The sequence below is a fragment of the Sminthopsis crassicaudata genome, chromosome 2 (genome assembly GCF_048593235.1).
Source record: "Sminthopsis crassicaudata isolate SCR6 chromosome 2, ASM4859323v1, whole genome shotgun sequence".
Taxonomy (NCBI): domain Eukaryota; kingdom Metazoa; phylum Chordata; class Mammalia; order Dasyuromorphia; family Dasyuridae; genus Sminthopsis; species Sminthopsis crassicaudata.
In genome coordinates this window covers 409,736,536-409,753,728 of record NC_133618.1, presented here as the reverse complement: position 1 = coordinate 409,753,728, position 17,193 = coordinate 409,736,536, and the positions used below count along the sequence as shown (strand labels likewise).

At 31.7% G+C, this 17,193-nt stretch overlaps 1 protein-coding gene across 6 annotated transcripts in view; it reads left to right on the top strand.

Moving 5' to 3' along the window:
* The window catches only part of PWWP2A (PWWP domain containing 2A), a 35,644-nt gene extending 23,707 nt beyond the window's left edge, over positions 1–11,937 (top strand). For 2 of the 6 annotated variants that reach the window (XM_074291968.1, XM_074291961.1), the window contains exon 3: positions 9,547–11,937. In XM_074291968.1, the coding sequence (XP_074148069.1) occupies positions 9,547–9,560 (14 nt within the window). In that variant the 3' untranslated portion in view covers positions 9,561–11,937. Of the gene's footprint in view, positions 1–6,125; positions 6,251–7,789; positions 8,354–9,546 lie in introns of those variants that run through there. The other 4 variants (XR_012486667.1, XM_074291963.1, XM_074291965.1 and 1 more) reach the window with 4 other exon arrangements.
* Positions 11,938–17,193: the final 5,256 nt, after the last annotated feature.

Genomic DNA, 17,193 nt, shown 5'->3' with positions numbered 1-17,193 from the left:
TCCAGGTTTTTTGTGTTTGTTTTTTGCTGAGGCAATTGGGGTTAAGTGTCTTGCCTAGGATCACACGGCTAAGAAGTGTTAAGTGTCTGAGGTAAAATTTGAACTCAGGTCCTACTGACTTCCAGACTGCTCTGTCCACTGTGCCACCTAACTGTCCTAAGTCCAGGTATTTTTCTTAGTTTTTAAAGAGATGGACTGAGTAATGGCAAGTCAAGTCTTGATTTTTGGTGCCTAGGTTGAAAAATTTTTTAAAAGTTTTGCTGTTAATTCATTTAAAATAATTTATTAAGAGAAAGCTTATTTGTTATAATGATAAGAATGGAAGATTCCATAAAGGGTTATAAAAAAGAGCTTTAGAGAAGACTCATGCTGATGAGAATAACACATTTCTATGATATATAGGAAGGGAAAAGGCAGTACTTTGATACTTATATTTTTCTCCTTAAATTTAATGCCCATAGCTATTTTTAAAAAGCATGTGCTACCACAAAATTCTGATGGTAATGGGTACAACTAGGTAAGCCCTTTTAAAAGTGAGATTTTGAAGATGAGAATTAGAAAGTTGCCCCAAAGAAAAAAATTTTTCCCAAGTCTTAAGATTCTAAGAAAATGGAGACAAAAGAACATCTAACTCCTATAATGGAGTTTGCTCATTGCTTTAGGGGGGTCTGCATCTTCATATTCTTTTAAATCTTCAAACATCTGAGTTGCAAATCTAAGCAAAGGAATAGAATGTGCTTTGCTTAACTGACTTAACTTGGTTATAATGGTTTTCATGCTTGCATAGAAATGAGAGGTCTGGTTTTTCAGGTAATTAATATATTTCCCTTCTACCTTGGAATTTAAAATATAGCTCATATTTGAGATTTTTTTATAGCTACTTTTAAAGAATATAAACTTATCTTTGGAGCAAAGATTCAGTTTTAAAGCATTTGTAAAATCTGGAAGAAAATTTGTTTTTCCTAAGTAGAATATGATAGAACTGTTCATCTAGGTAAACACATACACATACATAAATATATATAATTTTTTTTTTTTTGGCAGAAAAGTAATCATAAGTAAAGTGCAACCTGTTAAGTATAGAAGTTGGAGATGGATTGGCTAGTATCTGTAGAACCTATAACTAAAGAGCTATAATATATTCTTTCATTTTAAACACAATAATTACTTTTAAGCCTTCTGTATTGGTCCGTGATTAATTTCAAACTATAAGTTTGGGTATATAATATTTAAGATTATAATTTTTTTTGGCTTGGGGCTTTGAGGAATAAATGAAGATGGTATCATGTAATATGCGATTTATAGTTAAAGCAATCTAGTTGGGAGTGCTGATTTTGTTAATTGCCTGATTTAGATAAATCATTTAGCCTTTTGAGGGTTAAGTTTGCTAATCTCAAAAGTAAGAAGATTAGACTAATTAATATCTCACCCAAAATTGTAATTTCATCCCACTTGCCCCTTGGAATTCTTTTAAAGATCATTCTAGATTAGTATTTAAGGTTTCTTTTCTCAAAGAAGATGATATTTCTGGTTTAATCTACTGATTTGTTAAGTCTGGAATGTTGTATTTTGCTAAAGTGTCATGATGTAAATCATATTTCCTTTTTTTTTTTTAAATAATAGCTTTTTGTTTTTTCCAAATAATATGCAAAGATAGTTTTCAACATTCACATTTGCAAAACCTTGTGTTCCAATTTCCCTCCTCCCCCTCTCCTAGACAGCAAGCAATCCAATATAGAAAAGTAATATTTTCTTTATTACATACTTGGATATTATATAGTTGTTTATACTTATCATTAATATGGAAATATATATTCGAAAATGGCCATATAATTTAACTGCAAAATTCCATTTCATTACATTTTGAAAAAGAACCTGTATTCTCTTGGAATATGAGATATCTTAAATCTGGAGGAAAGTTTTGGATATAAAATGGTTGAAAGCTTGAAATCTTAGGTGAAACTCGCCTTTAAAAAATGGTCTCAAACAGATCAGCTTCTGTATCCTTTCATTCAAAAAATTTTGTTGAACATAAACTATATCCAAAGCGAGTTTGCAGAGATGTATATATAACACTTTGTTTAAAAGGAGTTTATAGTCTAGTAATGAGCCCAATCATTAACCTACTCTTCTCCCCATTTGGATCAGAGAATAAGTAGCATATAGCCATAGAGGGAAAAAACATACTTGTGCTTCAGAGGAATAGATACATATTATATCTGTCTTTGGGCTGAAGAGCTTGAGATGTTTTGGTATAAAGTCTATTGTGTACTATTTGATCATTGGATAGATTTGGAGCTAGAAATGAACATAAGTGTTCATCTAGCCAATCATTTCATTTTACAGAGCAAACCACCACAGAGAAGTAACTTGCTCAAAAACAACTGGTATTTTCACTGGGTCTGGTCTTCTCTGCCTAGAATATTTCCCTTCCTCATTTCTGTCTCTTCAGTTCCTTCAAGTCTCAAAACTAAAATCCCAGCTTTTACAAAAGCCTTTTGCTATCTTCCCCAATATTAGTTTTTTTTTTTTTTAATCTTTTTTTCTTTTACTTTTGTAAGGAAATTGAGATTAAATGACTTACTCAGGGTCACACAGTTAGGAAGTATTAAGCATCTGAGGTTAAATTTGAATTCAGGTCCTTCTGACTTCAGGGCCAGTGCCCTATCCACTCTACCATCTAGTTGCCTTACTGGTTCATTTGTTTTGGTGTCTCCTCAATTAGACTGCACTCTTTGAGAGCAGGAATTGTTTTTTGCCCTTCTTTTTATTCCCAGAGATTAGCTTGGTGCTTTATACAAAGTAAGTAATTAATAAATGTTTATTGATTGACTGTGACAGACAGCAAGTTAAGCCCAATTTCTCCAACTCTAAATTTGTGCTTTCTTTTCATGGCTGCCTCAGATTTTCCTTATGCTGTTTTTAAAGTGATCATGTGTGTGTGTATTTTTGGTGAATTGTTTAAAGCTAGTTTATTTTAGAATTTTGGGCATTTTCTTTTGTCTTTTGTCAAGCATCTACTTTCTAGAAACCTGAAGAATTAGGAAAATTTGCTAGAACTGGAGAAAAAAATCCTACAAATTGAAGTGTAAGCTAAGGACTAAAATTAAAAAGATGGCTATAAGGTCAGTTGCAAAGACTGCTGAAGAATAGTAAGAACAGAATAGATTTACAGATCTTCTGTGTCTTCTAGCTCTTTTTTTTTTCTTCCAGATTTCTCATCCTAGTTCTTTAGTGTCACATTGTTTCTTTAAGAGTCCATTGTATGGGGTAGCTAGTTGGGGCAGTAGATAGAGCACCAGTCCTGAAATTAGGAGGACTTAAGTTCATATTTGGCCTTATACTTAATAGATGTATGATCCTGGGCAAGTCACTTAATCCCAACTCATTTGCAAAAAAAATCCATTGTAACATTGGAGAGAATGTGGGATGATGATGCCTCCTTTCTTCATAGAAATTTGTCAAAATGTAGTAACCCTGTTGTTAGATGGATGAATCAGTTCATTTCCAGTAGATTATGCTCAGAAAATCTGGCATTTCATAATTTTAAGCAACATTACTGATTCAAGAGTGATTGAAAAGTAATAGGTAATTATTCTTAGGAATTCTTTGTAAACCCCTGCAAATGTCCTCCCATCTTTTTTTGGTAATACATTAGTTAGGATTTGGGGGAGATAATTTTTCACTTTATCTGAGATGCATCCATATCACAAGAACTTTAGCCTTTTGGATATAGGAAGGACGGGCTGACAGAAAAAAAAGAAAGTTTTCTTCAAGAAATACTAATTTTTAGGCCTGGTCCAATTTTGGGACAATATTAATGGGATCACTACTCATTAAATGTTTGATTCTCTTTTAAATATTTAATTTCAAGTTAGAACCTGGGGTAGGGTGGAACTGTATTCAAAGTTGTTTAAAATCATGAGAAAATAACTGGTTAGTACAGAATAAAAAAACTTCTTGGCCCTTCTAAAGTAAGGATATTAAAGTGTTCCCTTTGCCTATACCCATTTTCAATAAAATGCTTGTGAGTAGAGAAAACGTATGCCATCTCTGAATTTAGTTGTAATAAGATGAATACTTATCTATATATTCTAAGTTTTTATTTTTATTTCTGGACTTACTCCAAAGCCCTTGGTCTTCTCAGATTTCCCCCTTTCCAGAACTATTGGAAGATTGATTTTTAGTTTTTGGTAACTCTCTACTGCCCCTTTTTCTCCTGCTTCTTAGCAATAACTGCTATTATTTTTATTTTTACTCTATCTGTAGTACAGAGCATGTATGAAATCAGGGTTTTTTCCTACTACAATTGTTCTTTTCCTCCTTTAACTCCTGAAAGAATGGTTATCTCACACTATTACCATTTTGCCTGTCATTACCCATCCAAAAAGGTATTTTTCCTTTTTTTGGTATACAAAGATTAGCTGCTCAGTAAAAAGTCTTTGCTTCAAATTATAGTGAGGAGAAACCTCTCACTAATTTTAATAGAATAAACTTCAGTTTCTTCTATTTGTTCTGTCTGTGCCATTTCACTGTTTTACTCAAAGATAATTATAAAAGATTTTAAATATTACTTATGCCTAACTTTTGATTTTAGAGGTAAGAATATATAATTTATAGATAGAAGAAGCCATTTGAAGCCATTACCTTTATTCTCAGTTCATAAGATTTGGTTTTGCTTTCTGCTTATGGCTAGACCAGCATGATTCTTCTGTTCTTCTATATCTAACTAAAATTCTACCTGTATAGCTAGTGACTACAAGTAGATTTCACTTTGTGTATTGCCAATATGGTATCTTGAATTTTTTTTAATTAAGTAAAATTATAAAGTCAATGGGATGGCAATTGAGTTCAACAATTCAATGAATTTTTATGTAATGTCTTTAAATGTTCAATATTGTACTAAACACTATTTGTTAGTGTGAGGGGGCCTTGTAAAAAAACAAATTTTATAATACCCATAGAGTTCTTCAAATTCTTTCTGCCCCTGTTGTGATTATTATTGATTTAGGAAAAATAAAATACCTGACCAAAATTTCCTTGATAAAACCTGATTATTTTTCTAATTACTTTTAAAAAATTACATTCTTCCTAGAACTTGTAATTATTATATTCATAGCCAAATCCCATTTGTAGTTGAGGTTTTTTGAATGTTTCCTTTTGAGGTACTTTGTCATCAATGTCTTGTAGAAGTATAGAACCTTTCTCTCCCTTGAGTTTCTATTACTTTTATTCAGTACTTAAAAAAATAATTGTCATATTAGCTGTGGGCAGTGGTTATTTTCCATAATAGGGGTTCTAAAAGGCAAATGGATAATCTGAAGGAGGAAATGAGTTTTTTAAGGAATAAAAATTTTGTTGTTCATTTATATTTGCTTAGTAAGGAAAGGGACAGATTCATGGGATTATGTTCATAGAATATTTTACAAAATAAAGCATTAATATCAACACCTTTATTTAGTGTTATTTTAATAATTAATAACTTATTTTTATTCCTTTCATTTAGTAGAGGTTTGTTATTTATTCAGAAAAGCTTAGGGAAACCAGTAATAACTATTACTTCATATGATAAGAATTTTAGGCATGGAAAAATATGCTTATGTGGTTACTGGAATTAAGAGGAAAGGGCCTTAAGTAGTCAAGGCATTTTTGTGCAATAGAAGCTGAGCATATTCATGGATATTTAAGATTTTCCTATATTCATATTCTGTAATTCTTAAGCTAAAACAAAGCTCAGATCAAAACCATACTTTAAATATGACATTCACCACTTTCCCTGTATTTCTCAATTTGCTTTATGAGCAACTTAGTCTGCTAATTGTCTTTCTCTGGAAGCAGATTGGCCCATTTTATTGTGTAATTAGTTGCAACTATACATAGGGCCCTTAAAGTCTTTTGTTTTCTATTAGTGTTTTGTTGTAGCATCATTCTTTTTATTTATACATTCTATGGAGTCAAAGAGTTATTCAACATAAATGCATAATGACAACTGAAATCTGGTCACTTTAAAAAAAAACTTTTTTTTTTTTTTTTTTTTTTTTTTTTTTTTTTTTTAATAAATTAGGTTTTAAAAAATTACTTGAATGGCTACTTTATTTTTGTTAACTTGATTTTTTCTACCATAGGTCTCAACAAATGGCAGCATATTACATCAGACAGTGACGAGTCCTGCTGCTCCCTTACAGTGTCTGACAGACCACTGTGGATTCAGATTGGGAGCATTGAAGTTAACAGTGAAACGGGCAGGTCTGTCTGTTTTAAGCCCTGCCCCAAAGTGAAGGGGGGCATCATATCATCACTTAATCATTCCCCAAATAGTTTAGGTTAGAGTTGATAAACTCATTTATTTTTTCTTGTTTTCATTGACATTGGTACTTGTGTACCTCATGTAGATTTTAGACTGTAATTAAAGTCTACTTGATTCTACTTGCCCTGCTCAGAGAGCAAGGTTGGAGTCTGTACTTTTGAAAATCTGGACTTATTTCTTTTTTGGTTGGTATGCAGGGCCTTACATTTTATAATCATATTGAGTAATGATGGCATCCTGGTCAAGTGGTAGTTTTAAAGTATTTTTAACTCTTTCAATCGCCATTTTCTTTTTTATTAATTTTTTTATATGTATTACATCATTACAGGTTTTGTTTTTGTTTGGATTACTTTCTACACATATATTTGGTCAATTTATCTTTGAAAGGCTACATAAACGAAATAGAAACTGAGAAGGTGGAGAAAAGGATAATGCCAAAATACTGTTACATTTTAGTTTTTAAATTTTAAATGAGATGCCTGAAAGATTTTGGTACAAGAGAGTAGTTCTTACTCTGTTAGACAAATTTTGAGTTCTTGCTTTGTTAGGAAAGGGATTTGGATTTAATTGTTGTCTTTAAATTTGAGTATGTTTTGTATATTTGTTAACTTTCCAGAATTTTTGAGAATCTAAGACTATCATTGTTGTGCTGGAGGTGTAGAAGCATATTGGCTCTAATTGTAAGCAAATGATTGAATTAGAACAGTGAAAATTTGAATATTCTGGACTTGTACTTATATGTGGTGGTTGACTACCTTTTAGGTTATTTGTTTTGGTCTAAAATGGACAAATTTGTTTAGTGGCTCTAAAATAGTATTAATGGCATAAATCTTTTATATCTTTGCTCACTTCCTTCTAATGAATTTGAAACCCAATGATTTATAATACTGAAAGAAGACAGACATTGAGATTGACAAAAGGAAAACCTACGAATGGACAACTAGATGCAATTTTTAAGCAAAATAGGGGGCACCATTAAGAATGGGGGACCAGAAATCATTAGCTTTGTGGGTATGATCTTGATTTGCTAATGTGATTTCTAGCAAGACATTTAACTTAATGCTTTTTTTTTTTTTTCATTTGTTCAAAAGAATAGTTTACCAGGCTTCTAAGACATTTGAACCTAAGATCTATATAAACAAAAGACTATTAGCATTATAAGTCTAACAATGATGCATCTAATTTCATAAAGTTGTAACTTACATGGGTGCCAAAGGACAAAAACGTTTTGAATTGCCCAACTAACATTTTTTCAGAAGCAGTGACTTGTAATAGGCTGTCTATAAATTTAGCTTCCAGAAGAAATATTCTACCCAGAGTGTCCTTTTGAGTGGGCTGGATGTGTTGGTTAAACTTAGACCCAGTATCTTCATATTATTTGAAGTATTTCTGGCAGAAACATGTCTCTCACTGGTTGAGCAAAACACTGATGCAGAATGCTATAATATAATATTTTTCTCACATTAGTCTTACTTTTTACAGGCCTTGAGCCAGCAAGTGGATGAAGCACAAAGCCCCTGTTGCGCATTAGCAGTAACACTAAGCAATCTGGCAAATAGTAGAAATGATAAATAAAATTTTGAGATTTTTGAAATATAATCTTATGAGGGTGTTTGTTTTTTAAATTCTGTGCATGATGTCTAATTTATTCTTAGGCAACAGTAAAAGTCATTTAATTTTGTTAGAAAATATGCCTCACAAAAATTTCTTTCTCATGGACCATCAGTTTTGGAGTTTTGTGTGGATCATCGTATCTTGGAAGGGGTAATGATATAGCAATAAATTTCTTAAATAACTGATTTCTTGTGTTACTGTTTTTACATCAATCTTTATTCTTCTGCCTTTTGTAAAGAGAACTTTTCGGTGATCATAGTGGTTTGGGGGGGGGATATTGTAAAATTACTCATGCTGTATTTTTTTTTTCCTTTGGGAGTGGATACAGTTGAAGAGAGAGAGAACTTTTAGGCATGCTAGTGAGATCATGAGAGAACTACTACTGATAGGAGTGGGTCATCATATCAGAATCAATTTTATCTTTTACATAAGGTATATATGTGCTTATGCCCTGTGCTGTGTTATAGGCAAAGGTTCTCCATTTCAGAGAACATCTTTGCTTGGACAAAATGCTTGCAAATTAATGAAACTGAAAATAAAGTAGCTAAAAAAATTAGCTTGCTTTCTAGATATATCTGTATGCTTTTAATTTTGGAAGATTATATTATTAGATTGGTGATGCTTTTGTCTGTTTCTCTGTTGCAAGAGATGGATAAGCAATCAGCCATCCTTTCTCCACTTCACACACACACAAGGATCTTTTAATTTACAGCTGATTTCACATAGGCTTTTGCTACTTGTTTGTGACTTGCTTTTAGGATATGTGACTAGTCTTTTTTTAAAATAAAAAATCAATGAATATCATAATTCAACAAATGTGTACTAAGTGCCCATTGTTGCTGCACTGTAGGGCTGGTGTGTTGCTTTTGCTTCCCAGAAGTACCAAGTAGTTGAGTAGTTTTACTGTATTTAATAGCTTTTATATCTTGGGGTAATGTATGTGTATGTGTGTGTGTATATGTCTTTATGTGTGTTTGTATGTATGTGCATACAATATATGCACATATATACACAAACGTTTTTAAAAGATAAATATTGGCAAAATATATATGTATACAAACAGTTATACATATATATTTATATAAAATAGATGCTCAGACTTTCAGACAGTCCTGTTTGTATTGTAGGATATTTTATTCATGAAGATAGGATGAATTCCCTTTTAAATATCATTTTAGATAACATTTGAATAAAATTTTTATAAAGTCAAGTTTTAATGGGAGCTAATAATGTTGACTTTTAGTAGGTAAAGATTAATGTAAAATATTTAACATAGGAAAATAGAATATTTGTTAACTAAATGACATAAAAAGATTATTGAAGGAACGAATATTTTAGTTGTTTTGTTAGGTGAACATTAGAAAAACTGAGTATTTGTCCTATCTTTGTTGACATCTTTTGTTCAAAGTATCAGCAATATATATTCTTTTATCACTTGTGTTTTGAGTTTAATGTAAAACCTAAAGACTTGAAGTTTTAACTAAACACATTTATTACTGACTACAAATCAGATGATTTGTTGGAATAAAAATAGAGCTAAATTTTAAATGATATAGGACTTTGTTTTTATATGAATTTATAATTGTGCCTAATAACTTTTTTTTTCTTTTTTTACTGTATTTCAGCACAAAGACATTAGCAGCAAGCTGGTTTCCTAGAACTTACTACACTGCCACAAGAAACCACCAGCTCTTCAGGACTAAAAGAAACTAGGGACTGATTTTTTTTTCCTTTTTCACATCTTTAGCAAGGAGAAAATGTTAAGAGCCGTGACTAAAACAAATTTAATGTACCTGGAAATGGTATTTGTAAATTGTAAATTGTTTTTATTATATTAAATTGAAGAAATGTTATTAGAGGAATATTTGATAAAATTTTTTGCAATAAATAATGCATGAGATGAGGAAAATGATGTGAAGTACACATGTAAGGACTCACTTGGATTTTAAATTTGAAGAATACCTGACAAAAAATTTTTTTCCCAAAACTTTTGATTGTGGAGTTTCTATCAGTCCATTTAAATGTAAATCCCTGAAGATTAAAACATGGAATGATGGCAGGAACTGTTAGATTTTTGTTTTTCATTTTCAATCTTCTTAGACTTTGTTATATTTTTGTGTTTCCTCCAATGCTTATGTTAGTGTGGATATGAACAAATGGTGCTTCTAAAACTACTTGAAGCCAAGACCAAGGTTTCCCAGTAGAGAGATAATGAACAACTTTATATCTCCTGGGAATGTTTTTCTCCCTAAAGCAGGGATGTAGCATTCTAAATAGAAAGGTTTGCTTGTTAAGAAATATTAAAATTTATTTATTTGCCACCAGTATTTAACATTTTGTGCACCTTTTAATGATTAAATACTTTTTTTTTTTTCTCAAATTAGGAATAGGAGTAAAGGAGGTGACTTTTTCTCACTGGTGAGAATTAGTATTTGGGAATGACAATATATACAGAATTAACTTCTGTTTCTATGAAGGGATTTGGTAATTTTTCTTTCCTTGATGGTTCCATCTAGTTCGGAAAATAGTTACTTTTTTAGGTTTTAGAGAAGACATCTGGAAAAAACCCCTTTTGGGAAGAAGTCTGTCCAGGCTAAATGCAAGAAAAATTCCTAGTAGTATCAGTAGAAATTAAGTCTGTTGGAAGAATGCAAGAATGGACCCTTAGAGATGGCTTCAAATCTTTCATGAATGAAGCATGAATTCCTAATAATAGTGACCATAGTTATTTGGCCATTTTTTTTTTGTAAGTATATAGATGGAAATTCATTTTCTCTCCTCCACTTTTGTTGAATGAGAAAAGCATACTATACTATGAAAATAACCAGATGGACCTATTAGAGGTACTAAATTTCTAAAGCAATTTTATATTTAATGGTGCCATACTTTATAATAAACATAAAATTTTTTAGTGGTAATAACAAATTATTTTTAAAACCAGAAAGAGAATCTGTAGCACCTACTTATATACACATACACATATATAAATAAATAAATATATATATATATATATATATATTGAGAACCCAACTCATTTAAAGCAACATCAGATAATTGAGCATTTAGCTCAGTTTACTTAATTTTTCATTATCCAGTGTAAATTTGGAAATTTGTTCTTTTGGTCCATGTAGCATCTCCTTTAATAATGCCCAAGTGTTCAGGATGAATATTTAAAGTTCTGGGTGAGTTCTGGAGCATTTATTTTTGCATCTCAAAGTATATCCATCTTTTTGCTTCTGGAAATCTTAAAGATTTTAAAATAAATAAAGTTTTGGATTTTGCCCTAGTTCTGACCTCCTGGATGTTTTTTCATGTTACAAAAAGTCTCCATTTTGACATAATAGAAGGTAAGCTCAGGGCCTGGAACAGCAGGAATGTTACATATATAACTGAAGTACCCTGGCTAAGACATGCACATTTTTAGGAAAACAGCCCTGCAGTGCACTTTCCCACCTGCTTAACTCCAGTTGGTCTTGTCCTCTCACCAGCACTAATCAATAGCATCTACTACAGGGGCTCCATCTGACTCCTGCAGTTTTTACACAGGCAGAACTCTTATGGACTTGATAAATTTGACTTGTATGGAGACTACAAAATTATGATAGTTAAGAGAGAATAAGGAATCTTTATTAGGGGGTTGGGTGGGGAAAATGAACAGATTGTAAAGTAAAAATGAAACTGAGATAAACATTCACAGGTTTTTCTAATGATCAGTTACTAAAGCTGTTTTACTGCAAAATGGATTTTTATTTTTTTTCTTTAAAAATGAAATTCAGTGGTATTTAAAATGTAGATGTACTGTATTGTTGGTTTTTGCTTTCTTTGCTTTAGTTGCTTAATATTTAAGCTTTGCTTCCTTCTAACTTTATTCTAAATGGTCACATACCTATTTCATTTTAGACTTGAATGGAAAAAAATTGCATCACCTCTCAAGTTTGCTCAGAGTTTAATGTTAAAGAATGTCATGTAACATTTATTCCAATAAAGTCTTGGATTTTTATATTTAAAAATTAAAATTGCTGGTTTTCTTTTGATATTTCCTTTTTTTTTAAGTTGATTTTAACTATACATCATCTGAAGCACATTCAAGTGTGGAATAATCTTGAGATAGATATTTTAGGATAGATTCTTTAGGAATTGAATACTAGAAATATACATTGTAACTACAGACAGTTTTGGCTTTATGTAAATTTGCATTATGCAAATTTGACTTTGTGTAAAGAATTCTGTGAGAAATTCACATTCCAAAAATAGCCTATGCCAACTTTACTGTGCTCTTTCCTTGTTCCTGCCCCTTAACAACCTCCTCCCCATAAGAAAAGTAAATCTTAAAAAGAAAAACTTAATAGCAGTTTTTTATTTTCAAAATATATGCTTCAACATTCACTCTTGCAAAACCTTATATTCCAAATTTTTCTCCCATTACCCCCTACTCTAGACAGTAAGTATGTTATATTAAACATGTATAATTCTTTTATATATATTTTCGTATTTATGTTGCATGAGAAAAAGCCAAAAGGGGAAAGAAAGAGAAAAAGCAAACAACAAAAAAACTGGTAAAATTACAATGTTGTGATCCACATTTAATCCCCATAATCCTCTTTCTAGATACAGATGGTTCTTTCCATCACAAGTCCATTGGAATTGGCCTGAATCACCTCATTATTGAAGAGCCTCATCCTTCAGAAATGATTGTCATATAATCTTGTTGCTATGTACTGTGTTCTCTTGGTTCTACTCAGTTCACTCAGCATCAGTTAATGTAAGTCTCTCCAGGTCTCTCTGAAATCATCCTGCTGGCCGTTTCTCATAGTACAATAATATTCCATAACATTCATATACCATATACTTATTCAGCCATTCTCCAACTGATGGGCATCCATTCAGTTTTCAGTTCCTTGCCACTACAAAAAGAGCTGCAACTATAAAAATGCTATTTTTGCACATGTGGATCCCTTTCCTCCTTTAATATTTCTTTGGGATACAGGCCCAATAGAGACACTGCTGGATCAAAGAGAGTATGCACAGTTTGATAGCCTCTTGGCCACAGCTCCAAATTGCTCACAATTCCACCAGCAATGTATTAGTGTCCCAATTTTCCCACTTCTTATCCAACATTCAGCATTATCTTTTCCTGTCATCTTAGCCAATCTGAGAGGTGTGTAGTGGTAGCTCAGAGTTGTCTTAATTTGCTTTTTGTCATATGACTAGAAATGGTTTTAATTTCTTCTGAAAAATATTCTTCATCTTTAGCCATTTATCAATTGGAGAGTGACTTGCATTCTTATAAATTTGAGTCATTTCTCAATTTTATTTCTCGTTACCTACTCTAATTCTTTTAATTTCTTTTTTCTTTTCTTATTGCCAAAGTTAACATTTCTAATACAATACTGAATAATGTGATAGTGGTCAACCTTGATTCATTCCTGATCTTATTGGGAATGGTTCTAGTTTATTACATATGATGCTGTCTGATGGTTTTAGATAGTGCTACTGATCATTTTAAGGAAAACTCCAATCCTATGCTCTTTAGTGTTTTTAATAGAAATGGGAATTGGATTTTGTCAAATGTTTAAGAAAAACTAAAAAAAATCTCCAAGTGAAAGTAGAATGATTTTCCATTGCCAATAGAGGGGTTGGTGTAAGTAAGACCGATGGCCCGAAAGAGGAGACCTTTGCTATACTCTTTCTACCTTGCTGAGTATCCTTGTCTGTCTTCTGTCTACTGAGTGTGGTGTGTTCCAGTTCCATGGGTCTGTCCCTGGACTCTGTGTTTGCCTCTCTCCTGTCTGAACATGTCCAGTCCACATGTGTTAGCCCGTATTCTCTCTTGGTTTTGTCCTGCTTCCCTCCTCCTCCCAACCTCTCACAGTTTTGCCAGTCCCTTCTTATTTCCCTCTCTCTTCTGGTCTGAGAGCAAATTCACATTATATAATATATAAATTGGTCCACTATATAAAATGAGAACTATATGTCATTAAAGTGTTGTAACTACAATAGAACTTTTGAGCTGGAAGAAATCCTAGAGATCTTCTGGTTCAGAGGTGAAAAATCATGTCACAAATCTCTTTGGTCAGTCTGGTATAGTTTGTGGACACTTCAGAATCATGTTTTTAAATTTATAGAGTAAAATAGAATATTTGTTAACTAAATGACATAAAAAGACTATTGAAGGAACAGATATTTTAGTTGTTTGGTTAGGTGCACATTAGAAAAACTGAGTATTTGTCCTATATTTGTTGACATCTTTTGTTCAAAGTATCAGCAATATATATATTCTTTTATCACTTGTGTTTTGAGTTTAATGTGAAACCTAAAGACTTGAAGTTTAACTAAACACATTTATTACTGACTACAAATCAGATGATTTGTTGGAATAAAAATAGAGCTATATTTTATAGTGATACTTTGGTAGATAATTTCCTTTGTCAATAAGCATTAATTAAATGCCTGTGGTAGTTGACTCTTAAGTTAGGATCATCAAAGAGAAGTTAAAAAGTAGAGCTCCAATCTTCCTAGCCCTGCTCCCTCTCCTTATCCTTGCCTCTTCTAAGCAGAATGTATATATTTATTGCCTAGATTTATACTTTATGAACCTATTCATCTGCATTAGAGTATTACACTAGTATGTATTTTATGTAAGATACATAATAAGTTACAATAAAGGAGATGAGGTCTGATTGACTGTTACAATATCCTGATTGAAACTTGGACTTGTTGTGTATACTCAGTCTTTCATTCCACAGCTCCTGTTTCTTCTATAGAGTATGAAGCAATTGAGCTAAATAATGGTTAAAATTTATTCTAGCTTTCATGTTATTTTTTTCATATGCAAACAGAAAGGATAAATCTTGGGGAACTTGGCAGTTAAAAGGATGTGATTTAAATAACCTGTGATTAAAGTTCCAGTAGTTAGCAGCTTAGTCCTAGGGAGACCCTGAAATACACAGAATTTGAATGGCTTGCATAGGGTCATCTAATCCAGCTCCCTGCTTTTTATAGGTATGGAAAATGAGAAGCATTAAATGACTTGTCCAGTGTCACACAGTAAGTAGCAAAGGCAAGGTTCTTTTCACAATTTTTTTGGTAAATTAACTGTAGTGTAATCTCTCCATTTTTTTTTTTTTAAAGACTAGAGTTAAGTGCAGTAGAAAAAGGCAAATAAAAAATATTGACTAATTTTCTAATATTGATCTTTTAATAAAATAAATGAGATTTGTAATATATTCATCATATTGTGCATATGTATGGATATTTACACATGTATTACATAACAGATTTTAAAAAATATTTATTCCTCAATTAGTATAAATTACAAGCATATTTTCAGTATTATTTACCTTTGAATATTGTGTGCAGAGTATACAATTTTGTTTCTACATAGAGTTCTCCATTAGTGGTAAAAATTCCCTGCTGATATAAAAATTCTGCTTCATTCCCTTTTATATTTGATTACTAGAATTTCTCAAATGACTTATGTTCTAATTCTTCCAGAATCTAATTTTTTTTAATAATAGCTTTTTATTTCCAAAATACATGCAAAGATAATCCTCAACATTTACCCTTGCAAAACCTTTTGTGTTCCAAATTTTCTCCCTCCCTTCCCCTACCCTCCTTTCCCTAGACAGCAAATAATCCAATATAGGTTAAAGACATGCAATTATTCTATATATATTTTCACATTTATCATGCAGCACAAGCTTTTCTTTGCTTCCTTGTAGGTTTTCTTTTATTCTCTGATGTATACTTTCTACTTGGTTTTTTCCCTGTCCCTCCCTTTATTTCCCCATCCTAAAATAGGCTACAATTAATTACACATACATACACACATATACATAGATATGTATAAATAAATATATAAACATATATACACATATATACATATACATATATGTGTAAGACCAGACTAAGAGTATAAAATACCTGAGAGTATACCTGCCAAAACAGCCACAGGATAACTCTCAGGTATTTTATACTGTCTAGTTATTTTAAATGATCTAAACCAATATAGAATAATGTTGCCGACACATAACATTTTTCTATTTTTCTCTTTGTTAAATCTATTTTAGTTTTACCTTTGCCTGAGATCATAATTATTACCTCTGACTTATATTTTATATAATAAATTCTACTCCCACCTTTATCTTTTAATATGTCTCTCATTTTTAGTGTTTCCTGAATTCAAATCATTGTTAAATCACGTGTGATCCTTGGTACTTGAATCTTTCTCTCTGGCTGCATTTGTTATTTTTTTCTTTAAACTGGATGCTATGGATTTTGGCTATGATATTCCTGGGAGTTTTAATTTTGGGGTTTCTTTTAGAGGATGATTGGTGGATTGTACTTCTACTTTGCTTTCTGGATCTAAGAGAAATGGGTAGTTTCCTTTCAGGAATCTTGGAAAAAGTATGTCTAGGCTTTTTGTTTTCTTTATGCTGCTGATATAGTTCAATGATTCTCTTTTTCTTCCCTCTTTAATCAGTTTTCTGGGTCAGTCATTTTTGCTATGAGATACTTTATATTTTCTTCCATTTTTTCAACCTTTTGACTTAAACTTTTTTTTTTTTTTTTTTTTTGGCCTCATGAAGAAATTGACTTTTATTTGGTTCATTTTGATTTTCAGGATAATGGTGGGTAATGTTTTGTTCTTCTTGTTCCAAGCTGTTCATTTCTTTCCTCCATGGCTATCATTTCTTTTTCAATTTTTTCCCAGAAACACTGTCATTCTACTTATAAAAAATATTTTTAAACTCTTTAATCCTGCTTCATGTCTGTCTTCCAGGAATTTCAGGAGCTTGTGCTTGATATAGTTTTTTTTCTCTGAGGCATTGCTCATACATGTTTTGGAATCATTTTCTTCTGCATTTATGTATCTTCTTGTCCTTGCCATCATAAAAGCTCATGGTTGGGTTTTTCCCTCCTCTTACCCCATTCTTCCACTCAACTTCTTTCTTGGTATATTACGTGTTGTTATTCCAAGATCTCAGGGATGGGATGGGAACTTCTAGTACATTTTATATGTTTGTTGAAGTTGTGAATGGGAGCTCAGTAGCTTTGCATCTTTCTGCTCCAACATCTTGACTCTATCTTCTGAACAAACTATAATTGTATTTTCCTATAATTTATTTTCTTTAGAATCCTGTGCATTTTAGTTTTCTATATTTAAAAAAGTGTTCAAGAGATTGCTAGGGGAGTCTGTGACATAAAAGTATAAGAATCCAATCTTGCCAGGCCTTTCTTACCAATCAGGACAGATCAGTAACAATATGTGA